Source organism: Neopsephotus bourkii, unplaced genomic scaffold (assembly GCF_033783945.1).
Source record: "Neopsephotus bourkii isolate Nb327-2 ecotype Australia unplaced genomic scaffold, CSIRO-AGI_Nbou_v1 NB_659, whole genome shotgun sequence".
In the NCBI taxonomy this organism is placed as follows: Eukaryota; Metazoa; Chordata; class Aves; order Psittaciformes; family Psittacidae; genus Neopsephotus; species Neopsephotus bourkii.
Genome location: NW_026901158.1, coordinates 1,223,189 through 1,250,787, shown reverse-complemented (window position 1 = coordinate 1,250,787; position 27,599 = coordinate 1,223,189). Strand labels below are relative to the sequence as shown.

General features: G+C 44.4%; 1 protein-coding gene across 7 annotated transcripts; it reads right to left on the bottom strand.

Annotated features, from left to right (window-relative positions):
* Positions 1–676: 676 nt before the first annotated feature.
* On the bottom strand, positions 677–27,599 carry SEC16A (SEC16 homolog A, endoplasmic reticulum export factor). Of its 7 annotated transcripts, none has more exons than XM_061352420.1 (33): positions 27,446–27,599; positions 20,358–24,211; positions 19,686–19,831; positions 17,868–17,953; positions 16,929–17,064; positions 16,071–16,269; positions 14,763–14,937; positions 13,831–13,973; positions 13,629–13,690; positions 13,271–13,409; positions 12,781–13,023; positions 12,393–12,490; positions 11,605–11,686; positions 11,302–11,419; positions 10,951–11,062; positions 10,589–10,694; positions 9,981–10,121; positions 9,754–9,867; positions 9,339–9,543; positions 8,913–9,161; positions 8,156–8,244; positions 7,181–7,228; positions 6,829–6,987; positions 6,519–6,596; positions 6,239–6,295; positions 5,469–5,592; positions 4,957–5,094; positions 4,589–4,689; positions 4,209–4,283; positions 3,531–3,590; positions 2,552–2,626; positions 2,212–2,322; positions 677–800 (listed from the first exon to the last, which is right to left on the bottom strand). In XM_061352420.1, exons 2-32 carry the CDS (start codon positions 24,135–24,137, stop codon positions 2,254–2,256), a joined length of 7,407 nt encoding a protein of 2,468 aa, XP_061208404.1. In that variant the 5' UTR covers positions 24,138–24,211; positions 27,446–27,599; the 3' UTR covers positions 677–800; positions 2,212–2,253. The 7 variants fall into 7 exon arrangements, with proteins under 7 accessions (XP_061208404.1, XP_061208405.1, XP_061208410.1 ...); XM_061352421.1 differs by having other exon boundaries at positions 677–797; XM_061352426.1 differs by having other exon boundaries at positions 677–2,322; positions 20,358–20,888; positions 21,636–24,211.

The following is a 27,599-nucleotide window of genomic DNA, read 5'->3' as shown; positions in this document are numbered from 1 at the left end:
ACAGCGAGGGTCCAAGGCAAACCCTGCTCGGCCTCGGCACACACCAGCGCTCCCTGCCCCGAACGCCGGCGGGGCACCGAGGGAAGCCGCTGCCGCCCCCTCACGACCCCGCGCCCCGGCGGGGAGCGGACGGGCGAGACCCCCCCCCCAGCCGCGGGCGCGGCCTCCCACAGGCCGCCCCCCGCACCCGCCGCCGCCAGAGCACTGACCTCGGGCTCCGTGGCACCGGCCTCCGCCGCACCTCACCCTCCGCCGCGGACGGAACGCGGCCCGGGCCCCGCCGCCTCCACCGTCCCCGCGGGGCCTCGGCGGCCCGGGGCGGGCGCAGCTCGGAAGCCGCCACAGCACCGTAGCAACGGCGGTGACGCCCGGCCCGGCCCGAGGCAGCGACCCCTGGCGGCCGGAGGACTGCCCCGCCCCGGGGGAGCGGTAAATAAATCACTCACAAAACCGCTCTGGCTGGAGGCGGCGTTTGAATGAAGGGCTCAAACCAAAGCCTATTCCACTCCAGAACCATTAAAAGCAGCTCAGATTAAGGCTAGAACGTCAATTTGGGCCATTTCAGTGATGACACCCATGCAGAGGGCAGTGCACTCCCGCTCCCTTTCCCTCACAAATCGATGGCAATAGAGGAGCGGTTCCCACCACAGCAATAACCACAAGAAGAAGTAAAATGTGAAAGTGCTCCAGAGCGCAAAATAGTTTATTTCAGAATGTACAGTGTCAAATCTTACACTGAGGAAAGAGCCGCTCCCCGCGCAGAGGAAGCCTTCGTCACAGAAGTTGGCTGGCAGTCTCTACTGAAAGGAGAACACAATCAGCAGCCTGGCCGCGCTAGAGGAAAGCCAAGCATCTGCTTAGGTTTTGATTATAGAAAAGTAAACCACACTGACTGCTGCTGCCCGCGGCTGGAGGAGGGACCACAGCACAAAGGTTTCTAATCCCCCACACACAGCGTTTGACTTCGGCTACGTACAAACCTCCTAGGACACATGTAAGGCGATCGAGAGCTCAGAAAGGTGGCATTAGGAGAAGAAAAGAGAAAACTATAGGGGACTGACACTGGCAATTTCACATTCACGTTATTTCTACTCGGGGGCAGAAATTCAAGTAAAATCAAATAGTTTGGTGGCAAGTTCTAAATAAAATATGGCCTACTGATTTAATAAATATTTAAAGTTTATTTCTCTCTTTGCAGATAATTCAGATTCTTCCGTGACTATGAATGTTGCATATCATGGTTTGCAAGACTGCCTATATTAAATCTGAAGATTTTAAAGTCCTTCGGTAGAGGTCTAATCTGTCTACTTTTAGTATGTTTGAAATTCAGCCGTTAGCTATTTAAGACCTCGGTTATTTTAGCAATGGAAATTCAAGAACAGAGTATTCTGGCACTCAACAGGAAAAGAAACTGAACTTTCAGGCTGTTACCACCTTAACTGCACAGTGCCAGCAGTTTGAGAGAAAGCAAGTAACCGTATTGCACTTAAAAACACTCACTCATCAAATAGTACAGCATTGGCTATTATACAGAGAGCTTCTTCCCCACTATACAATTCGCTTTACAAGTAGTCTAAACCACAAACTACATACAGACTGGGTAAGATCCAAATCAAATTAGCATTAGATTACAGTCACAGTTTTCATTCTATATAGGTCAATTTATTTGGATGAGCTGTGGCCCCCTCCCTCCTCCAAAGAACCAACCAGCACCAGGCGTTTCCCAGAGGAACATCTCCAGTGTCTCACACTGGGAAACCCAGTCCTGTTGGGTAAGTGTTACAATTGTGCATGGTCCTCTTTAAGGCCACAGAGTGTTACGTTACAATGTGGACATGGTATTCCCCCCCCCCGCCCCGGGAGGGGAAGCATCCTTCAGAAATTAAGGAATCCCTGAAACTCTGCCTTCCAAAGTCACACTAGTAGGTTTCAAATAAACTCATGGAATAAATTGCCTATGCAATTTACAAACAGTTTTTGTAACAGACAGCAACTATTTCCTCCCTCGTGTCTATTCTTCATCTCAGCAAAGCTATTTCCAGCCAGGTTTTTAAAAAGGAAGTTACACATATTTCATGTTTGGTAATGGTTTGCGTAGATGAGGTGCAAGCAGGGAGACCCATGAAAAAAAATCACCCATCATTCAATCTGTCATGTCACCTGCAGCTAGTACTGATACCATGTGCCGTAATTGAATAGCTCTTTGCATACTCAGAACACGAGTGAGAATTCCAAACACAAAGCCACTGTATTCTACTTCAAGGTTGGATACTTCCTCTGTCCAATTCTTCCTGGTCTTGAACTTCCAGTGACTGCAGGAGACTGAAAAAGGAGAACAGGAATAAAAAGCACTCTGTAAAAGCTCATCCTGGAGACAAAACACAAAGTTGGCACTGAAGTTTTGAACACAAACCCGTTAAATGGGTGCTAGACTGGTCTGGGAACACATTTAACACTCTACATGCAACAGGCAGAACTGAACTAGAGTAAAACAAAGGGATGGGTTTGTTCAACAGGTTTTGTTCAAAGTAAAGATAACACCTTTACTCACTTGTGCAAATTGAGAAGGATTGTAGAAGGGAACTGCTCCTGCTGAAGGTCCCCCCGCAGGCGGCACAGCGGCAGGCTAGGAAGCAGATAATACTGAAGTTACAAACTGCAGAGCTCCCCTGCCTTCAGACGTGGTTTGCTTGGTCATACAGAGCAGATATCCACAGTACTAAATGCCAACAGTATGGGCAGCGCAGCATTTGTAACAACTGCAAGTGCTGGTACAGTTTGCATCCAGATCTTAAGTATTACTTGCTTAATGTAGGAACTGGCAAAACAACGTCACATGCACAAACTGTAAATAGCTCTGAAAATCCAAAGCATGCAAAACCAAAACAAGACACCAGTGTGACTCCACTGAATTAGTACCTTCTGCTTTTGTTAGTACACCTGAGGGCTTGCCCCAAAAGAAACATTCTACATTGAGTTTTGCTTTACTTAGAAATATCAGAGAGAGTTTGTGTCACCCCTTTATGGTGACCCCACAGCACTGGAACTCACAGCAGAGATGAAGCATTCCTTTAATTCCTACAGGGGCTTTTGCAGATGAAACAGGAATTGGTGTTATTACCAATTGGAGGCTGGCAGCAGCAGGATGACAAGGTTTTGCTTGGGTGAGGCTTTTTAGGAGGGTTTTTTTGTTGTTGGTTTTGGTTTGGGGTTTTTGTTTGTTTAAAATCAACTGACAACTTTGGTATCCCAGGAAAGAGCTGATCAAAATGATTAAGTGAGTCGCTTAGGAACATGAAAAACAAAAAGCATGCCTGGATTACATGCACTCTGATGGATACAAACAACTCTGAAGACCCTGTTTGAGTGTTGAAAGGAACACTACATCATTAGTTACTTGTGATGTTATTGTGGTGAAATGAGCATAGGGGAAAACAACTAAACAGCAGCATTAGTATTTGAGCAAATGCAAAATAAGGGGGGGGGGGGTAAGTAAGTGAACATAAATGAGAATGGCCAGCCACATGTACCTGATTAAAATGCTGGCTTACTTCACGTGATAATGAACTCATTGAACTAGAGCGCGAAAGCTACAAAACAGCAAGAACACACAAATACAAAAAAACACAAATAAAAAAGTCGTCATGCATGTCACTGCCCCAAGCTTTCAGTTGTTTTATTTCAGTTTCAAAGTCTCTGCCAAAGGTTAAACCAACTTCAAGTTAAACCAACAAAATCAAACGTAAAGCCAGAAGTTAGTTTAAATCAAAAAGGGCTTCTTAAAGCACAACATCATGTAGCTATAGAAAACATTTAGTAGGAACAAGGGCAATGTTACTCTGCCTGGCACATAGCAATCTATTCTCTTTGTCGTGTCTTGCACTCAGTATTAGTGAAATTATACGCATGCACGGAGGCAAGAAGAGATCCTCACACTGCTATTGGCATTTTACTCTGAAAAAGGTTTGTCAAAGTCTACTTCATAGAGAAAAGATTCCACCACAGGTAGGACACAGAGGCTGAACTCTGCACAGGGGCTTAGAGGTCTTGTCTGTACAGTTTTGGAGGCAGTCACATGACTCCATCTTGGCTACTCATCAGCGACTGCATCAGTGACTTGTTGGTTGGCCCATGATAAATCCTCTACAAATTAATGGTTAACATACACTTCAGAAGTCATCAGCAAACTACTGTGAATTAAGCCTTACCTCGCCTGACTGGGAGCCATCGGGGTTAGCAACAGGAAGTCCAGATCCAGGAGGAAGGACTGCAGGGTTTAAGTACTAAAGGAAAACAATGCACTTCTGTTTATCTTTATTACTATGATGCTGTCTCACATTTCTGCTGTATTGATGCAGATACGTTCTCTGTGACACATACTGCTCCCATAGACAGAATGCAACTCTCTATGGGCTTCTCATTTCCATTTCCACTTGCATTTCCCTTCCCCGGTTCTTTAATCAAAATGCTATCCACAAACATCATCCCTACAACATCATGTTTTGTGGCCATGAAACTACTACTCAATCATGAAGGGTTTTTAATCAGAAGCTTGAATTCTGTATACAAGACATTCCTTCTAACCCACCTCTGGTTCCACAGTAGCAGCAGGATCTGTGCTGGTTTGATTTGCAGCTGGTGCATGCTCTGCTGCACCAGTCCCTTCCATCGGCTGGGGTTCCCCTGGAACTACAAAGGAAATGGGATTTAGCCAAACACACCATACCAGGGTGTTTGATTTCACAGAATGAGAAGCAGGAACATCAGCAGAAATGAGCTTCTATAACATCAAACTTCCCCCACGAAAAACGTAATTTAAAAGAAGTCAACTTACAAGTTTACTGACCCATCTGTTTCTTTCTAAATCAAATTGGAGTTAATGAGATTGAATATATTTACTGTTTAATAAAGGCTATGTAACGCAGACACTCAAAAGTGACACAGATAACCACACACCTGAGTTTGGAACAAATACATTCGCAGGAATTGGCATTGGTGCCAAGGGGGCAAATAGGTCTGATGGTGCTGGAAGAGCACCACTTGACTTGGTTCCACCTGGATTCAGGACGTCAACATAACGGGCTCTGCTTCCAGCTAAAACAGAAAAATCCAGAAATAACAGATAAGCCTCATGTCAGTCAGCTAAAACAGAAAAATCCAGAAATAACAGGAAGCCTCATGTCAGTCATCCCTGTGCCTATCTTCACCAGTCTGCTGGCTAAACCAGGTTTCACAATCAGAAAATACTGCTCCAGGGATACAGTAATACCGAAGTCATGACACAGCTGTGACAACAACCACAGTGCAGAACCTAGGCACAAGGACAGCAATAGCCACAGTTCCATGACATCACTGAGTTGCCAACTGTTCCCTGACCACTCCAGAAAAGGTGAGACTTCTGCCTTCATATTTTATGCAAGAGAAAACCTGAAGTCCTCCATATCTGAAGCATCACTGTTGCCCATTACCTGCTCTCCTGGAGAACACATTGACAGGGGCACCAGGAGGGCCTCCAGGTCCGCCTCCAGGTCCAGGTGGAGCAGCCTGAGGAGCTTTAGGAAATCCTGTTGGAGGTGGTGGGGGGGGTTTGCTCTGCAGGGAACAAAAAAATCCACATCATCACTGGCCAAGAGTTTTAAACAAAGTACCCATCTGACTTCCCGTTTTCTTACTCCAGAGCACATAAAAGAGACATACATCCAGTATGTCTATTCCTCATCTTCCATCTGATAACTAGTACCAAGGCATTACTACAGCTCATCTATGCTCACTTTGAAAGGAAACACAGCAGTGGTTCTTGTCATTTGTGTTTTGAGCGAGATCCTTGAATGACAAGGATGCTCAGGATGTGTGATTTTCTTTGCTACACAATGTATTACATTTTCAAAACTAAAGAATCTTCTTCCTCTTCCCCCCCCCCCCATATTGTGTCTGGAACAAATCAATTAAGAAGCAACTGTGTAGGTGATTCCAACCTCTATGAAGAGATACACAGGGCAAACTTTAGAGCAAACTCCATTGTAAATTCAATCACAATTACCAAATCAACACCAGCAACTAAAAGATACAAATGGTTCCATATGGATGGAGCCTGCAAGAACATGTAACCTGTTACGCATTTTAATCCAAATTCAGTAAAAGGCATCTCTTAAGAGCCAATAACAGATTAAAGAAGATTGTGGGCCAGTTCAGATTGCAGTTTTCCACTTGACCAAATAGAGAGTACTCAGATTTTTACCTCTTCTTCTGGTTCATCCAGATTAACCCAGCGTTGCTTCTGTTCATCCCAAACAATCTATAAGAAAATCACAGTCAAGGATTAGGAGATCAAGCTCAGCTGTTAAACTCCTCCTGCCTCCCCCCAAAAAAGAGCTTTTTTTTTAATAGCCAGTCTTGGAAGAAAAAGAATCCATTTACACTCATCTATTTGCTTGTCAAAACAACGTTCATGTGTCATCCAGGAAACCCTTTTGAACCAACCAAAATGTATAAAGACTCCTGTGATATAGGGGCCTTACTGATTTGTTCTTGTCATCTGGAAGGTGAGCTTCATTCTTTCCTTTTCCCATCAGCCAGCGAAACCAGGTTGCACCAGTCTAAAAATAAATGCAGCATTCAGTTAATTCTCTCAAGACTGTCTTTACAGGCAAATTAAGAGAAACACCCATGCAACAGTTTATTCTCTGCTAAGGACTTCAACTCTGAGGCAGAGTTGCACCTAATAAATAGCAAGTTGTTCAGTCAAGACTTCTTAAATCAGTACCCAGAGCAGGAGTCACCCCATACACTAACATACCCCCTCCAGCTACAGCTACTTTCTTAGTTTACCTTTCTAGGTGCTGCCTCCTTTTTTGTCTCCTTTTTAGTCTCTTTCCCTACAGGAACAGAGGGAGGAGGAGAAGGCTGCTTTGCTGCAGAGTTGGATCTCTCTCGCCCCATAGAATGAGCAGAGGACTCTGAAGTTGTTCGGGATCTTCGCCCATAGCCCTGTATTACAAACATACAGGAAAGAACAAAGTTGTCAATGCTGATCAATAGATTAAATATAAGCTTACTAAACAAATCCCTTCTTCAAAAAAATATTAATAGGAAGAGATGCAAAAGCAGATAAGAAGACATAAAACCCAAACATAAATAAAAAAGAAGACTTAGTGAAAGAAGCAGCCTGCTTGTGGCATACCATATGTGCTGAAGACTGAGATGCAGATCTGGATCTTCGTCCTGGTGCCTGGTTAGATACAAAGCCAGGACATGCATAAGCAGCAAGCAGCTAAATATCTGACACAACATTCACTTCTTATCAAGAATTCACACACAATTAAAGATATTCAAGTTGGTTATTGGGGCATTTCTATCTCTTCTAACATACAGGAAGTGCAGAAAAAGAGCTGAAGTGCGCCCAAGCAATTGCACTATCATGGAACTGGCCCATTAAAGAGTTAAATCAGGGCATTCTGTGCAGGCCAACCAGCCCATGAGAGGAAAGGCACAATCAGGGAGTAGCTGCTGCATTTCCAACCCCCCCCTCCAACATTGGATTGTTCTTCTAATATTTGTATTGCAACTCAAGCATAAAAAAAAAATCACTGTTTCTTCTATAAGCATGGTTAACTTCTAGTTAAAAAGTCTCTTCATCCTTTATCAGTTGTCACAGGTACCCTTATTAAAATTGTTTAAACTAATCTGACTTCCCAGGAGACACCAACTTCAGTGACATTTAAACAGTGAAAACACTATATATTCAAAAAAGGGGGCTGGGATTTTGATAAGACACCTTCCACATTTCCAGTCACTACAAGTGTGCTTTTCAAACAGTCACAGAACTGTTCTTTAGGGTCTCATTTGCTGATGTATGCTACGAGTTCTTCTGGCTATGAAGAATCATTCTGGGAAGTGGGAGAGGAAGGAAGAGAAAGATAAATCAAACTCCTCAGACAACAGCCCTACACCCCCCTCCACCTTTTTTAAATTGTAATTATTTTTAGAGAAGTTATGGCTACATTTCTTCTACTACTTCATTTTTTTATTCTACTGAAGGGGGAGAACAGTGGGAAAGAAAAACCAAGCTTCAAGTATTGCTGCAAAGCAAGACAGAGCCCCAGTGTATGCTTGTGTTTGCACAGATCTGCAGTGCAGCTGTAGGAAATACAGATACCATGCTAGCCATCCTGCCATAGAAATCCTCCTCTCTCTGGTCAGGGAAAGAGTTCTGTGCAGGAGATTCCGGTGCAATTCTCTGCATTCCTTAAAAAACAAATGGGATTATGTTAGCGGGGGGGGACACACACAACAACAACAAAAAGGCCCCCAAACCCCACAACAGCACTTTTAAGAGAAAAGTCTTCACTAGTTACAAGTTTTGTGCTAGGAAGAACCTGGCCTTTTAAAGAACATGAACTGTGGTTGCTGTGATTTTGCCTTTTCTCTCCTGCATGCATATGAAGTTTGTTTTTAATAGGTCAGGGCAGGCTGAGGGATGCAATATGCTCAATATGGAGCAGTTTAAGGCTCTTCACATGTCTAACACAGCTCTGCCAAACTTGTGCGTGCCTGCTGCCTTCACAGGTTCCACTGTCACTGAATTAAAATGCATCAGGTTTGCAGGAGCTGATGTCCAAGGCAGAAATCCCTTAGACCCCAGTCACAGACCTCACAGACAGAACTGCCAAGCCCAGTGCACTCAGAGTTAAATCCCTAGCCTGCTGAGTCTGATCTCTCTTTTAAACTAAGCCAAATAAGCAGAATGAATAGTGAAATTCTCCACAGGTGTTTCTGTATCATTACACAGTGGGTTTCAATTTCATCACAAGACTTCACTTACTGTTCTCTAAATATTGAGATATTTGACATTATTCCCTCAAATATTTCAATCCCCTGATAAGGAAGGAAAGCTGTTTACTGATACCACAGACCTGTTTCCAGGTTTGTCTGCTCTTCCAATCGTGGTTCATTTTCTTGTGGAGGCCCTCCTGGTGGTACTGCTGACCCCAAATACAGTGGTGATGGTTCAGTTCCATACGGATTTGAGAATCCTGGCGGTGCAAAGCCAGGCCCTGGACCAATTGACTGAGAAGCCACTGGATAGAAAGGGACACTTCGGACAGCTTCCTGGTCACCAGGAGGAATCACAGCAGCTGATCCATCAAGGTCAGCCTGAGGTACTGCAGCACAAAACACTAAGAGTTACGACTAAACAAATTCCAGTGTGTGAATCTTTTCCTAAAAGGATACCATGCAGAAATGAAACCTCACTGTTTCTGCCACCCTCTTAAGTGGTTTTTATTCCAGAAACCTGAAAGGTTTATTTTCTGTGATGAAGAAGGATATGAAGCACTAACCTGAAGGCATGAGCTGCACACTTTGCATCTGTTGAGCCACATTGGGTAGTAAGGATGCTAACAATGCATTTTCAGCACCTGGACCCACGTCACGGCCAGCTCCTGCTCCATCACATTGACTGGCACGATCTAACTCAGAGCTTGGTGTACTACAGGCATACGGTGGTGGAGTGGATCTGTCTGTGTTATAAGCTATTGCACCCTCCTGCACAAACAAAGCAAGGTATCGTTAACATTAAGTTTGCAACCAAGGGAACATAGAGCAAAGGAAATCTCACTTGCACTTTGTGACATGAACACATCATAAGGTCACTTCACATGCTTCTGTAATTAGTAGTATGAACAAAGCCATTTAAAAAAGTGATTTACACTAATCCTCAAAAGAGGAATTCACGTTGAAAAGCACATTCTGTACCTTGATCTGTCCATCCACATGTCGAAGCGTTACTAACCACGAAGGCTCAATAAAAGATTCCTGTTCGGGTTTTTCTTTTATCTGTGGGTCAAACAAGCGCAGCTGGGATGACATCTAGAGAAAGGAATCATTGTAGAGTTTAAATTAACCAGGCAACAAAAGGCAACCTCAGCCAGAGCTTACCACCTACAATATAAACCCATCAGTATTAAATCTCCCTGTGTTACCTGGATTAGCTGGTCAATAAGTACAGGTGAATAGTAATGTGGGTCTTTCAGGACTGTTCTGGAAATCACTTCACAGTAATGGAAAGCCTGAGCAGCGAGTCCCATTTCAGCTAGTCGGCAAGCATAGATGAATTTAAAAACCTATGGAATGCAAGCAGGGGAAATACACCAAGTGAGCAGAACGTCTATAGAAGTCCTGAATGAAAGGCAGATTGTCATTCCAGTTATAAGCTCAGGTATCCCATTATCCCACCTATATTAGGAAGGAAAAAAAAATTAGGGAAAAAGAACTCTCCTCTTCCACCCAACATATCCAGCAGAAATTATTTATTTCACTACAGCCAGCATCAACAAGTTCTGATGCATTTTTCTTTTGGAATGTAGAATTACAATAACAAAATTAAAAGTAAACAAGTTCAGAATGCACAGATGACAAAAATTCAGAGAAGATTTAAATGAAAAACAGGAAAAAGTTATCTTGCACTTTTATCCAGAAACGTTCCGTGTTACAATGGAGAAAGTATTTGCTATGATTACAGAAATGAGAGATAGAAGCCTTCCACTAAATCTGCCAAAATAAAAGCAATGTAAAAGAAGCAGCTCCTGACCTGGAAGTTGGGCAGGCACCCAGGCTGAGTCCCCAGGGACTGTGCATATTCATAGGCTTCTGTTCTCTGAATGGCTTCATTGGTGGCAAACTTAAAAAATGGCAAGCTATTCAGGAATGGGAGAGGAAAAATACCAGTTAACATTCAGGTGATACATGCTGACACCACATACAGACCTGCCCATCAGAAATCAGCTCTGCAGACACACAGTATCAAACAAGGACAGGGCATCAAAGAGTTATCTCAAGGCCAGCTGTGGATAGTAGTGGTAAGGGGACCAAGGCAACTCAGTCTCTCAAGCCATTATTCTTTCATTTTTGCATCTAAAAAATCATGGTTTTAAACAAAGGAGAAAGACAAACCTATGGTTTGATCCAATCAGGACAAGTTTTGTTGTCTTCCTTGTATAAACTCCAAAACCAACTTGGGCCATAAGGTAACAGAAATGAGCAGCATCCAGCAGGCCTTTTGAAGCTGCAGAGAAGTAAGTGACATAATCAGGGTATTTCCTCTCAATGCACACTGTAATTGAGTGTCCCATATTGGTTTGGCTTTGCATCCAATGCCTTCCCAATAGAGACATGCCCACATCAAACTGTTCCCCTTTACATTTTACACAGCAATTGCTTGTTTTCAAGAAAATAAGCTGAGTAATTAAAGCTTTCAGAAAGCCTTCCCTTCAGTCATCACCCTGTTCATTCCCCAAGAGTTACCAAGAGTGTCTCCCATGGTAGCAATGGTCCTGGATTCCAAGTCCACATTATTGGTCAAGTTGGATAACACCATTGCTAGATGAGGCCTCCAGTCTCCCCATTTCTCATCTCCACAGCACTAAAATTAGAAGAATTACTTAGTCAAATCAGTGACTGGAGCTCTGCACGGGTAAGTGCTTCAACCTAAAAAGGACCAAAACAACTTATCTGACCTTCTAGGGAAAGCAGAGATTACTAGTGTGAACTACACCACTCACTGCAGCAACAATTCTGTCTCAACTGCAGCTCACACTTGAATCTTACCGTAGATGCAGCTGGCATCCTTCCAGACATGAGCTGGTAAACAGTCTGCAGAGGGTCATTAATTGGGAGACTGTTGGCAAATCTATAGAGACATTACACAGAAAAACAAAACACAAGCATGGGGTAAGCAGTTAAATGTACTTGAACATTCAGTGGCAGTTAATCTAGCTTAGTTTAAGAGAAGGGACTCCTGTCTGAAAATACTACACTGAATAAGCAATTGCCCAGAGGATAATGTTCAAAAGCAAAAGATGACTAGTTAACTGGATCTGCTCTCTGACACAGGTCAGCCCAAATGAAGAAAAACCTCAGGATTCCCCCCAAGCCAGCTGACCAGACTTAGTACCTGATTTCACAAGCCCAGGAAGCTGACAGAATGTTTTCCTGTCTACAGCATGCACAAAGACATCTACTTCTCCCAGGCCAAGGAGAATGAAGGGTACAACAGAGCTCCTTGGCTTTAACAAAGCTGACAGATGGGATTTTGCAGTTTTTTCAAAGCCTAACTAACAGCACCTGTCAAGGAAGCCCATGATGACACTGTTCAAATACCCCTTTACATGGAGCAAGTGGCATAGAATAACTTCTCAGCTTTCAGTTTATGGCCAGCAGGCCCTAGACTGAAAAGTAACAGATAACAGTTGAATGTACAGGTAAAATTAAAGCTTAATTCTTGCATAAGCTACTAAGGATAGCTCATCATTTTGCCATTAAGTTTTCTGAGCACCAAGTCTCTGCCTTGTTAGCAAAATAAGTCACATTGTACTAATCAACAAGCAAAACAGTACCTGGTCATAACTCTTGCATGTGTTCTGCTGTCCATTTTGCTGGCAAGTAGCAGAGCATGACCCCATAAACCATGTTTCATGGCAGACTCCAAAGCATCCTAAGGAATACAGAAATCAGTTTCCTGGAAACTGCTTAACATGCCACTCAGATGAATGAATGAATGCTCTGCAGTAGTACTTGGTGACTTTGTTTAGATCAGCTGCTGACACACAAATATAATTGATTTATATTACAAACTGTAGGGCATAGTGCAGTGCCATGAAATATTACATACACTGCAAGTGGCAAAAATTATTTTAACTGATGCCTCGAGCTTTAAGACTTGTGACAAACAAGTAAACAAAATTAAGACAGATGCAGATTTGGAACCCTAGCACAAGCACTCACCTTCTTACGGCCATAAAGCAACAACTCTCTGAACCTCTCTGTCTCTTTCTCAAGACTGTCAATAGTGGTTAGAAGATTATCAGTGAGAAACGAGAGCTGGGCTTCACCAGATTCCTCTTCCACTTGTTCCAAAGCCTCGTTAGTGAAATCAATCAGGTTTGCCTCATTAGGGGACTTCCCAGGAAGCCACACTGTTTTATGATCTCGGAGCAGAAGTTCTGCCAGGTCTGTTCCCACAACAGTCTGTACACGTAGAGAGAACACACAGAAAAATCTGCTGTTTCAACACTGCCTTCATTTTAGTCATCATTTCAACAGCAATGTGACTGTCACCTCAGCATCTGGGGACAAGTGGCCAGTTTACCAGTCCCATCAATCTATGAACTATTCCAAGATAAGCCCCTATACGCACATCACTGTCTTTTATATAAGCACCATTCTGTGTATAAACTATTTTAGGATAGGTAACAATTCAAGCAGTGAGACATACCCCGTTCTGCCGGCACAGCAGGACAATGAAGTCCCAGAGCAGACTTGCAGATTCTTTGTCAATTAAGTTTTCATTCTTAAAGCACTGTGTAGATTTATTTTGTGCAAAATTAATAACATCCACTTTGTGGGTGTCATCCCTGAAAACAAAGAGAACAGGGCAAAAGGAAGAAAAAGGTTTTAATGAGGGAAAAGTCAACACTGAGATCATAACTGTGATTAGCACGAGGAACTAACTTAAAGATCATATCTTATCTAAGCATGTGAAAAGCCACCAATATTTGAAGTTGGTTTAAGTCCTGTAATTTACAGACAAGTGTTCAATGAAGAAATGGACTCTGAAATCTGTAAGAACATACTTAGCCAGAGGACCAGGAAATGCTCTCATCTCTTCTTGCTCTGGAGAATGTTGCAACATGGTCTAAAACACAAATAGAATCTGTAAGATATCCTTATAACTACAAATTTCGCTTTTTAGCAGTAAAACTCCCAAACCTGAACATAACAAACAGTGTAAGCAAGCCTGTATGCACCACCTCCCTTTTTAACCTTAAACTTTACCTCCATACTGTGTATCTCAACCAGAGCTGGCTGTCCTTCTGAAGGCAGGTTTGGCAGCACTTTGATTAAGAAGCCACCAGGACCAAACCTGGCACAGATATGAGGCACTGAGAACTTCTCAGGTGTTGAGGGCCTTAAAGATGCTGAAATGGGAAGGAATAAAAAAGTAAGAACAAATTGCCTGTCTTGCAGCTAATAAACTTGCTGATGTATTTATCCAAACCAGTAATCCTGCAGCACTGATGGAAAAGCCCTGCCACTCAATTTGGCTGAACCTTATACACAGCAATCAGTTCCACTATAGCCCCAAAGATCTTCTGAATATTTGCAACAAGAACAAAACTAAACTACAGAACTTTAAAACACACTTATTTTGTCAGTGTAGGGACTTTGATTATTTGTATCAGACACGTTTCCATGATACCTGCACAAATACATGATACATCTTCAAAGAGCTAATGATGTACTTCTACCTACTCTGCAAAAACTATTCCAGAGAAAACAATGTTTTGCTCCACACCAAAAGGGCAAGAAGAAACTATGGGAAAATCCGAAGTTTAAGCTAAACTTTATAACCATTCCCCATGAAGCACAAGCAGTATAGTTAAAAACCCATCTGAGAAGACATTTACAAATGGAAGTATGCTGTATTTAATAGCAAACACTGTAGCTACTACTGTTCTGTGATATACCCAGGTTTCAACAAGCAAGTTATCCTTACACTGGAGAAGGAAAAGAACTTTGTCCACATATATTTGTGTACATACACTGTGGATCAGCCTTTTTTTCCCTGTTAACAGGTTCACTGAACACAGGAAAGGCATTTCGTACGCTACATATAATAATCAACATTTACAGCAGTGTAAACTACTAAGGGTAGACAACCTCACGAGCCCATGCCTTCCCTCCTCCTTCCCCAGTGGTGCCAGTACCTTGTTCCACTGCTGACCATCCAGTTTCAGGTGGGTAGCCATAATCTGTAAAAGGCTGTTGTCCATCAAAGTTGGGAGCATATCCACCATAGGGATAATCTGCATGGAGTGACGCTGCCTGCGCAGTTTCATATGTATTAGCCGTTAGATCATGATTACTTCTATACAGCTGGCTCTAAACAGATCATATTAGTAACTGTTAGCAGAGAGCATGAAGTTACACAGAGCAAGCAATGCTGCAGGCGTGAGTCAAGGCAGTAAGTGTGCCTTCTCTCTGGCTTTGATTCTTTACACTGCTCATAAAGCAGGCTTCCTACATCTCTGCTTTGGAGGAAGCTCTCCAGCAATCCCCCTGCAGCAACAGGCTAGGGAAGATAATTTGTATCTTCGTGTCTCCCCTCAGTGTTTCACTACCATTTGATCTGTTCACATCCAAGTACTTCCAGTTTCCTCACAATGGAATGTCAACGTGCTTGTGTGAAGAACATTACAGAACAAGTTACAAATGTTGCTGTATCAGCAGCTACCCATCAGAAGCAACATTCACCTCTGCTGTAACACTGACAGAAAACCCCAGCTGATTAAGCCTGATGAATGCCTAAATGACTTTGTGTGCCTACAGATGAATGCCTAAATGATCTCTGATACTACTTCCAATATTAATCAATTTGCATTCAGACTGGAAAACCACCTAAAGCTTCCAGAGAACATCATGAACCAACACGAGACCATAGCTGTAACGACACATTCCAGTAGCAAAGACTGTACTCCAAAAGCTACCTACTCCAAAAGCTACCCATATATTCTGTGTTTTTCAGGTACTGTACTTATGGTATGAGTAGATGAGCAATCAGTTAGATTTGGGTTTTGCTTTTATAGTCAACATAGCATCATCCAAATACAGAGTTAGTCCTTTAGCAGATCCCAAGTTCAGTAATAGCATTCATGCTTGTGATATGAAAATCAACATAACACAAAGCCAGGCACATCAACTACATCCAAGCACAGTAAGGGCAAAGCTCTCACAAACAGCAAATGGATTCAATAGAGGAAATTTTCCATTTCTCTGTGTGTGGCAACTTGCACAGCTGAGTGCTGATTTTGGTTAAAGTTCTCTTGACAACTGTGATAAAGTTCAGAACCATGCTACAAAACAGCCGCAACTTAAAGAATTAAAGTTTTCACAATGCATTTTTCCCTCATGCTAAACCCAGAAATATTTCCACATTTCTCCTGTTTCACCCACCCTAAACAGAGAGAGACCCAGCTCAGCTGAAAGAATACCTGATGTGACCATCTGAAACTCACTTGCTGAGAGCGAGAGCTGAAACTGCTCTGGTGACTGTGAACACTGCGGGAGCTCCGCAGACTGTGGCCAGAATGCTCACTGTGCACGCTGCGTCTGTCAAACTCATCACCGTAAGGATCTCGATGGGGTTCGGATTCATCATCAAAGCTTCCAGTAAAACGAGGGTCGTATCTCCAGTTCTCATCATATCGGTCATGTCTGGAGAGCCAAGAAACACATAACCCAAAAATGAACAGAGCCACCTATATCCCTGAGGGAAGTGACTTCACTGCACACTTAGGAATCAAACTGACATCCTAGAAGAGACTCTGAGTATGAAAACCCACAAAATGTTCACCCATCCGAAAACAAGTCCTACTCCTCAAATCCTTGTCTTGATTGACATGCCAACTCATCTGTCTTCCTCAATAACCTATATTAAAGCTAAAGAAAGGAGCAGCAAATGTATCTGTAATATTGCTTTTCAATAGTCTGTTACAGGATGCATCTGCATTCCTAGACAATATCGAGAGGATTTTACTTAAAACTACATGATACCTCAAAATCCTGATGCCTGATACAACTATCACAACAGTTCATAACTTCTGAAGGCTCTGGGGCAGATCTTCAGCAAGTGAAGTAATATTTCTGTTAGTGCACAATCAAAACCTCAGCCTTTGCCTGAACACTTACTATCGTAACTTCATTTTCTGGTGACACATTTGACTGTGGGGGACTCAACCCTCAAGAAGCCAATACCAGATTCTCCACCTTTACTTGGACACACACACACTGGTTCTCTGATAACTGTCAGCACCTAAACCTGTGCTGCCCAAGATCCAGAAAGAGCACCAAGAACATGGATCAAATGGACAAACCTGCTTCCATATGGATACGCTTCTCTCTTCTGGTAAGGGTTGTGTTCAGCATCATACCAATACCTCTGATCATAACTTCTAGGATCTCTGTATCTGGGGTCATATGCTGATGAGTAACGTTCCCAGCGACTTGGATCTTCGGGAAATAAGAAGAAGTGGTTTAGCTATTGGAAGCTATTGCTTATAACACTTTCCTGCTCCTCTCACTTTAATGACATGCTGATTTGGTTATGATAAACAGCTTAACACTTTTGAAGGGAGAGCATTCACCAGCAGACAGATCTTTCCTAACAACTTGACCATTACATGGTAACTCAACAAGTACTGACAGAATCTTCGTGATCAGTCTCCAGAGCACTGTGCCAAATGTCTCAGGATGTGGACTGATGTTGCTTTAAATCCTCCCAGGGACCATGCAAGCAATTATCTGCACATTACCAGGGCCAGGATATCTCTGTGAGCAGAGAGCAGATCATCATGGAGAAACCAAGTTCAAATCATGAGTCAATTCTTGGTCACACCCACCTAAAATTTACTTTCCAAGCCTGCCTGCAGGTTACACACCAAGGATACACCTCAGTGAACGACAGGCTTGCAACACACTGAAGAAAACTACTCTGTAGACTCACTGTGGTGTGCTCTCACAATGGAAAGCACAATGAAGGCTGGGAGTGAAGAAAAAACTTACTTTATTTTCTGTTTACTGCTTCTACTCAATAAAATCAGGAAGGATGGCACAGTACTAAGAACTGAAGGAAGTCCAAAGATCAGTTTTCAGCAAGTATACCCTCATTCTTGCTGGTTGTGGGAAGTATATCAGCTTTATTAATATGGAAAAATATAATAATTATCTGATCTTAAAGTTCTTTTCCCTACAATTCTTTTGTTAAAACCTGCAATTTTCTATAGAAAAATTGAGAGTTCATTTGGAGACATTACCTCCATAATCATACGAGTTTGGGTAATAACCTGGGTAATAATCACTCCATCCACTTTTGGCATAATAATCTTCAGCATATCCCTGCCTGAAAGAAAAGGCACAAGTATGAAAAATTCTTATTCCTCTTCAGTCTCTTCTGAAGGCAGCAGGAGACATAAAGAACTGTGTGTCACAAGTGATTAAGTATGGAATACCATTTTTAGGACCATCCCACAATTATGAAAAAGGCCAGAAGATGAATGTTAGATAACAAATGTAGCATGTCTACCTGTATGTACATGTACACATATTGTATCTACACGTGTATATTCTCACACACACATACATGCATAGGAGGTAAAGATATGTAATGTGGAACAATAGGAGCTTTGGTGCTCCTCTACAGCTGATCATACAACTGATAGTACAATCTCCAAAGTGGCCAAGCAAGTCAAGAGTGCTCCTCCCTCGAACACGTGGGAAGTTTGCTAACACAGCACCTGCCTCTGCAGAGGAGGAGATGTGATCTTATCAGATCAGGTTTATCCACCCAAACAATCAGCTCAGTCTCCTGCAGACAGATACTATTCCCCTCCCCAAACAGTTTCCAAAGCTGCATTAACACTGGCACATTCAGGGCAACTTTGAGACACGCTATCACTGACTCCGCCACTCCCAGGCTCTGCTGCCCTGCACAGCTGTACCACAGTCCACATCCACCTGCGCTGTCCCATCACGCCTCAACACACACCGACAGAGCTGCTCCTAACAGGCTTTGATCTGCCCTGTGCCACCCGGAGGCATTTCAACCTCTTACAAAAATAGTACATAAGAAGAATAGGCACCAGGAAGTGCTACTGGAGGTTCCTATCTCATTACAAGATCCCACAGTGCACTTAGATTCACTAAAGATGATGATAAAAGTTATCACATGCAGCCATTGGCGTGTACTCCTCAAGGCCAACATGCACCTCCTATAATCTTCTGGAGGTGGTAAGCAAAACGCATGTTTAATCTGAAGACTGCTCCATTAAGTGAGCTGCCAGCAACAACAGACAACTACGAGAGAGGGTTTCATCCTTTCCAGTCAGGTAACTGGGGTTCTCCCTTGGAAACCTGCAAACCCACCTGCCAAGTAATGCAACAGTAACGTGTCATCATTAATCTGAAGTTTATACAGATCACTTTGGCAAAAGAAAGCAGTAATCCCTGGAAGGTAACTTGCTGCTTATTGCTTGAGAAATAAAGAGATTGCATTTCTGCTTTGTATTTAATACTTGCAAGTGGCATCTGAACACATTATTTCCCTCTCTCAAATTTTTTATTTTACCTAATCAGACAGACCAAGACTTTGAAGCTTTCCTGATTCACAAACTACCTGCATCAAAACCTGTAGTGAAGTCAGTAGATGGAGCATGCTCACATAACACCTTTACTACACAGAGTTTGGGAGTTTTGTGAGAAACATGATCCACACAGTCAAAGTAACCATCAGACAGATTAACCTGAGGCAGCACCAGAATGTTTTCACTTGATTCATCATCCCTCAGAGCTAATGTCAGCACCTAGTCCATCACAGTGACCTCCTGCCTGGCAGAAATGCCAGCAACCACCCAGAGAACTAAATGAAAGGAGTACTAAGGCTTCAGCAACAGAAAAGGCTGTGGAATCGTACCCTTTTCAGGTGTGGCATTTGATCCTGCCCGTTCCTATGGCAGCACGCAAGGAGTTTTTGAACTTCCTCACTGAGGCTTATGCTACAAAACTTCAACAGCCATCATTACACTCACTGCTTCAGGGTCTTTACTCTGATTTGACTCAATTTAGGAATTGCATACCTAGAAGAAGGCCTGTCAGAGCAGTGACTTGCCCTGGAACTAGGACGTTCAGGCTCAGGATACCGGTAACTCCCAGGCTCCATGTAAGCAGTGCTGCTGCTGTCATAGTGTCTGTACCGGGGGTCATACTGCCCGTAGGCATCCTCCTAGAAAAGAGATTGACACATACAGGAGGAGGTTTCCCACCCCTGAGAACCAACCTTTAAAACCAAACAAATCACCATCCACACCACAACTGTGGTACGTGGAGGGATGCAGATCAGTAAGACTACAGTATAGCTTTCAGTACCTGCTGCAAGTGATATTCAAGTCTTTATGCTAAACTTGGGGGACTAAAGGCAGTGCTGGCCACTCTGCTAACCTGCCAATAATACAGGCAGCAGATGGGAACAAAATCTGAACTCCTGGGCAGCTGAAACAGTTACAACTGCCACCTTTCTCCAAAGAACCACGCTGACATCTGTGCCAACTGGAACTGGTATAAGCAACTACTTTAAATTTTTATAATCTTTGTAATACAAGTTTTGTTACTGCTATCTGGATTTTCCCTACAATTAAATATTTAACATCAATGCTATACTGAATGCTGGTCACAACACAACTGCTTAAAATTCAAAGATAAAAATTATTAATACATACTGAGGGGGGAAGAAGGGGAAAAAAAGAATTTACCATGTAATAAAGATGAGCTGCTGTTCTGGGGTCTGCAGGAGGATAAGGTGGTGGGTATGGAGGCTGGTAAGGATTGTAAGGATGTCTGTAGTAGTAGTATGGATTCTGGGGTGGACCAAAGGCATCCTGAGGAGTCTGAGGCAGGGATGGACGCTGCAGGTCTTGTTGCACATTTGGCATTGCTGGCTGACTGGTGGTGCTTGAAGGGGCTGTGGATGTTGGAGCACCCGGTGGCTGTCCAGATGCTCGCTGCTTGTCAGGACTCATCTGATCGTACCCCATTGGCTGCTGTGCTGAATTTGCTTCCTGGGGACCCACAGGCTGAGAATGGCTGCTCAGCACCTGGTTCTCATGCTGCTGTGATGCCTGCATGGCCTTAGCACCTGCAGTAACCTGGTAGTTTGAAGGAACTGAGGGCTGCCCAGATGATGTTGGCTGCTGCATTTGAGCTCCTTGCATTTGTGGTTGAGATGGCAGTGCTCCCTGTGCAGCTCTCTCTGATACAGCCTGATGCTGTACATCTTTTGTCACCTGTTGATAGAAATGTTTGTCATGCATCTCAGGATGCCCCTGACCAGCTGAGTGCTGAGGACCACCAGGAAGTGACTGATTGTGCATCTGTACAGAATTACTTGCACTGCTTGTCCCCACTGTCCGCGTCACTGTGAAGTCGACCACTGCAGCAGCTTCTTCTTTGCCATTTGAATGATTTGCACAACTATTAGCCTGTACTACAGAATTAACAGGGGGGAGTAGTGCACTTGCACTTCCACTGGGGAGATTTGTCCCAGGAGAAACGGATGAGTTAGACCCTGGCTTGCTGGCAAATTCAGGAACAAAACCTTCCATGTTAACATTCTTTTGCCCTTCTGGAGCCAAATTAAGCGGAGTTTTCATAAGCAAGTTTGCAGGCTGATTAGAAGCAGCATCAGAAGAATTGACAGGACTTTGTAACAGATTATGTTTTAACAGATTAGTATTTGGAAGTGCATTCACTAACAGAGATCCAACCTGCATCACGGGTAACGGCACGTTTTCCCCAGAAGTGATCCCACCAGCATGAGAAGGCTGGGGACCCATTGCAGGTTTGTCCCCAAGCCCAGAGTCCTTCACTGGCTGATTGTTTTCATTGCTGCTTAGCTGATTAGATAGAGAAAGAGAAAAATTAATTGGCTGAGCCAAGTTATAGCTTTGATTAGGCTGAGCAATCAGGATAGGCTGATTTTGCAAAGACTCTGTAGGTGGAGAAGACAACAAACTTGCATAACCAGAACTTGCCTGAGACTGAAGTGCCTCCTCTTCTCCCATTTTGGGAGGATTCTCTAGATTTTCAGAAGTTATATTTCCATCCTGGGGAAGCTGCACACCCATAGTCCCCGGTTTGCCTGACTGCTGATTAGCCAGGCCTTCTTCCGGCGGCTGAATGACTTCTACAGTTTGTTTGGCAGGTACATACACTGCAGGAGCAGCAGGAGCCAGAAGAACATTTCCCCCAAAATTAGGCAAATCGTTATGAGCCCACAGAGTTGTTGCTGGGCTATCACACTTCTTAACTGCTCCCTGAGCTCTTGTTGAGGACCTTCTCTCAGATACCGACTGTATGTTTTCCATAACAGGTCCAGAGTGCAACATATTTCCTGCTTCACCGGTGACTGCAAGAGGCAGTGGGTGTACTGGAGGCATGAAAATAGTTTCCAGATTATCTGGTGGCTGTTCAAGATTGCCTGGGGATGCAGCTGGCACAGCTGCATTCTTCTTGATATTCTTCTGGTTTGAGTGGTTCTCCCTTAATTCAACCACCATCTTTGCTTGGTCAATCTCGGCAGGTTTTATACCAATTCCATGGGACCTCACAGGTTCAAAAGAACTGTTTGCACTTGTCTGAAACACCCCTGTAGGCTTAGGGGGGCTCGGGGTTGGAGGCTGGGAGAGGTTACCATGGTAAGTCTTGCCCAGGTTTAGCTCACTGGAATCAACTCCTAAGGGAGAGGAGTCAATCTGTTTAAAGAAACTGGCTGAAGATTCTTCATCAGGCTTCCCACTTTCTTGCTGAATAAATGTACCAACTTGCTCTTGAGGCCTTGCTGAGCTGGAAGCGCTCCTGTGGCTAATGGTGCTGTAGTTTGAAGAGACACTATCTGGTCGGACAGGATGAGGTAATGAATCAGGTGCCTCCAAATTTGGTCCTCCTTCAGCATGGCTCACAACTGCATTCTTTGGAAACATCTGACCTGGAAAGGAGCCGTACCTGTACAGATCAGGGCCAGCAGCAGGGGATGAAACACTGATGTTCTGTGGTTCACTTGGCAGCACTTCTTGATTTTGAATGTACTCCAGGTTCTCAACATTTTCATACTGTGACCCACCAGACATGTCACCTATATGTGCCTTGTCATCACCAGCAAACATAGAATGCTTAGTGGCCTGTGCCTCCTGCTGACTGACAATTTTAGGGAAGTACTGATCCATTCCCTTTTGTACCATCTCACCAACTGATCCTGCACCAACCTGTGCCTGAGAGAGAACATTTGCTGCAATGCGCTGAGGATGCACTGGCTGGTGGTACAAGGATGCTGAATTGGGCTGACAAGCATCAAACTCTGTTTTCTCAACCATGTAATCTTTTTCAGATGAAAGTATTTCTTCATTTTCTGCCTCATCCCCTTTGAAAAACATGGAGAGAGTTCCTGGATCCTGATCTGCAGGAACAGGTCTGTTTGTTGTTTCAGACATATCTGGAGCCTGGTTTTGGGGGTTATTTTCCTGAGCTGTGGGAAGGACAAAACTGGAGTCTTGCAGTGGTGGCTGTGGGTAAAACTGTTCCTGGTATGGTTGACTTAACCAAGCATTAGTCATTTCTGTGTTCTGCCTGAACACACTGCCAGGCTGGATGCTGTTCATGTGGTGACTGCTATTTGCAGAGCCATTTTTCCCATTTTTTTCACAACCAACAGCTAAAGGCGCTTGCATGGCATTTTGTGGAATCCCTTGGTGCACAGGACCCTGCTGGAAATTTGCCTGTAGAGGAGGATGAGAAGTGCTAACAGAAGACTGAGAAATGTTTTGAACATCAATCTGAGAAGACGGCTCAGAATAGGGCACAAAATTTCGAACTGGAGACTGCAGGTTACCTTGAACAGGCCTCCACTGAGACATAGGCTGCTGAGGAGGAGGAGGAGGGAAGAACGCTGCTGCACTGGGCCCTGAAGAAATGTCATTTGGACCTCTACTAACATCTTGTCTACCTCCAGGTTTGTTTGATGCAGCCGTTCCAGGATGCACACTGAAAGAGTTTTCAACTGCTGCTCCTGTACTATAGTGCAGTGGTACCACAGGCCCTTGGAATCCAGGATCTGCATTTGGATGCACTTCTGTAGTACTGTTCATAACATATCCTGGGGACGGTGAGGGAACTGGAACATTAGAAAATGTACTGGGATTGATTCCTGGTTGAGGTACAGGAGCTGCTAAAGGTGTGTGCAGTCCATGAGGATTGTCCCCAGCATGTGGTGGTGAAGTGTGCGTATGGGCTGGCTGTGGACACCCCGTGGGGGAAGAGCTTTGCACAACCAGTGCACTGCCCTTGGATGGATTATCTACAGGGGAACCCTGTGGAGTCTGTCTGCCGAATGCAAAGGCGTATGTCACAGGCTGCACGGGGGCAGCTGGTGCATTTGCTCGTTTACTGAGGGAGCTGTTTCTCCGGTACATGTTCCGAGGGATGCCTGCAGGAGGTGGAGCTGCTGCTCCCGCTGGCACAGGCTGTGGAGGCTGCTGCATGATGGCCTTTAACAGGGTCAGATGGGAGATGACAAACTTGTAGCGGATGCTGTAGAGAGATTCCTTCTTCCACCCTGTTAAGGCAAAACAGATGACAAATCAGTTTCCTTTCTCATAAAAGACACAGCACTTAATTTTCATTTTAGAAACAAAATTACTCAAAGAATTTGAAGTGGAAAATACCTCTCTCTTTCTCCAAGATACATAATACACACACAACACTGTATTTCTAAATCCAAGTCCAGGTTTAACTGAGTATAATGCTCTGTGGTAACAATGTACATTATTCAACCACCATATTAACAAAAAGCTCCAAGTAAGAGTCACTAAACACAGCTGAGTCCTGTACAAACCCTTAAATACCAGACTGAAGCACCACTGCTTTTACACTGTTACATTGCCCCAGATTTCTTTTAGGCAGGAACATGCATCATAGACAAGAGCCAGCAGCAGTCAGCCTACAACAGAACCTGCAAGCACTATGGTAAACTCAATGGAATTATAACAAGCGGAGAAGTTACTACTTAACTCTAATTCCATTAAAGATGATCTTCCACTCTGTTGCTCAGTGTGAATGGACTTTTTTACAGGTAAGACTTCAGTATTTGTCCAGTTCAGCTCAAGAAGCTTTAGCAACACATGAGAGTCTTGTTTCCAAACAGAGCACAATAAGTATCTCTGATACTATGTAGAGTGAAGAACTCACAGCAATCGTTTCATACCAGATACACTTCTGGTTACAGAGCACAGACAAAAGCTGTGCAATTTTTAGGTTTAGGGGGATTTTATGTGTTTTGCTTTGTGTTTTAAGATTCAGCATCTTGTCAGTAATAAAATGGGAAGGCAGAAAAGTCAGAGGTTTGTAGTTAAGCCAAAATTTTAATAGCTCCGGAGAAGTTCAAATGCAAACCACTTCTGGTTTCTGGTTAACAAAAGTACATGTTGAGGGAACACCGTGTAACCACATGTATTAAAGATTTATAACTGAAAAATGCCAATACATGACCACAACGCCATCTATACAGACTTTATGGGACATCAGTACAACTTTCCCTAGGGAAAAGAAAGCTCACCTCCTGGAAAGCCCTACCTTACCTGAACAAAGTGTTGCTATCTACCTAACATAAAATCGATTCCTACCTGTTCTGTTCTTAATAGAAAAGCTGTTTCTGAAACAGAGTTGAGCACAAAAGCCAACTGTTTTACAACTTCAGTACCTGCTTCCAAATTTCAAATGTGGATTTCACTCCTTACCTGTCCTCCCAGATGTACTCAAAGGAAAAGAACCCGATCCTTTACCACTCTTGTAACAACCAGTCCCAGTACTCAGCTATTACACCAAGTGGAGGGTTTCCTTCAAAGAGCTGGTTTGCCATTCCTGTGGCTAGAGCTCTAATGTCACATTACAGGAGTTCAATACGAGGGTATCAGCTTCCTCACAGGAGGGAAGTTAATATTAACAGACTGCACACAGGAGGAAAAACATTGCAAGCTTTGGGGATTTAAGTCCAAATAAAACGAACGTGCCCATGTCAGGCAATTCAAACAGAAGATCCCAGCTGGGTGAGACTGACCCTCCCTGCCGCTGACCCAGTATTAACAGAAATGCTGGTTTTAATAAGTGTATAAATAGGAAATAACCACATAAGTTAAGAGCAATCCAGTTCTGCGTTATCTAGTCTGGAATTCTTAACTTTCTGCAGGCTTATGAATAGAGAATGGAGAGCAGGCTGCTGAACATTAGCAGATGGGCCAAAAAATGTTACCAAAGAGGGGAAAAAAGATTAAAACTACCCTGTAGGCAATGCCATCAATAAATTTCACCTGAGGAGCTCTACAGCCATGATTATTTTTAAACTCCTCTGGAAATTTATGTGTGAAAGAACAGCTTAGTTAGGGGAAATTAATTAAACTCTCTCTCTAACAGACACAAGCCAAACAAGCTACTCTTAAACAGCACAACTGTGCCCACAAAACAGCTTACAGGGTGCCAATATTAATTCTCACATGTGCCTATATATACGTTAGCACACACGTCTGTTTGCACACACGCCTGTTTGCACACACGTGTGCATGTACCAAACAATCAATATAACGTGTTCACACACCCAGATTACAAACAATGAGAATAACAGGAATGAAAACCCTGCTGCAATCTAAAGACAAAAACAGCTGGAAAATGAGATTTGCAGCTTTAAAATCAGCATCAGGGACACCAGTTTTTCAGGTATTCCTTTCTGTGTAGACAGCTGCACATCTGCAAACACATGGGTGACACTCAAGACTGGCCAAACTCTACACCTTCAGTACTCTTGAGAGCTTCCTCCTGGCCTTCTCGCAAATGATAACAATAGTTGCAAGTGTTATTCAGTGAAAATGCACTGACAGGCCAAGGGGAATGGCTTGAACCTGCCAGAGGGGAGACTGAGCTGAGCTCTTAGGCAGAAGCTCTTCCCTGTGAGGGTGCTGAGGCGCTGGCACAGGGTGCCCAGAGAAGCTGTGGCTGCCCCATCCCTGGCAGTGCTCAAGGCCAGGTTGGACACAGGGCCTTGGAACACCCTGCTCCAGTGGAAGGGGTCCCTGCCCGTGGCAGGGGTTGGAACTGGACGAGCTTTAAGGTCCCTTCCATCCCAAACCATTCCAGGAGTCTCTAAGAATTCTTTGGGAACCAAACTCACAAGGATCTGTAAGCAGAACCAGCATTAAATATTCCCCTTTGTTCTGTTCAGGAGACTGACCACTGCTCCACTACACCAGCAGGTCCCGATGCATTCAGGCAACTGCACTCCTGAGTCAGCACCAGTTGCTGCTCCAACAAAGCCACAACTCAAAAATCAACCCCAGCCTGAGGGAAGTTCAGTGTCTTGTCAAAGGGCACACACGGTAACGAGTGTCAGGTGATGCTTTCCACCACAGGGTCTCTCTTTATCTCCCGCATCCCGTGTACCACCACTCGAACACCGCGGTGGGCACACGGGCCCCCTGTACCACCCGAGCCGGCCCCGAACAGCCCCAATCCCGCAGGTAAACCCGCCTGGGCCGCCTCTCACTGCTCCCCTCTCCGTGCGGCACCGCGACCTGCCCCAGCAGGGGCCAGCGGCCGAGCCGGGGCTGCCCGCGCCCCGCCGCCTCCCTGCGCTGCCACAGGCGGCACCTGAGCCCTCCCCGCCGCACGGGGGGGGCACCGGCGGCCGCCAGCCCCGGGTCCGCACCTCAGGCCCTGCGCTCCGCACACAGCCCGCCCGCGCTCCCCAGGGTTCGGCCCGGCCCCCAGCGCCCGGCCCGCGGTACTCGGCAGCCCCCGGTACCTGGCAGACCTCGGCCGGCGGAGCCCCCTCAGCAGCGGGCGCCGCCCCCCGCCACGGCCGCAACACCGGCCGCCTCCGCCGCCATCTTGGCACATCCGGCTCCGAGGTTCCGCCGCCGACGTGTCACGCTACGCTGCGCCGCGCGATGACGCCA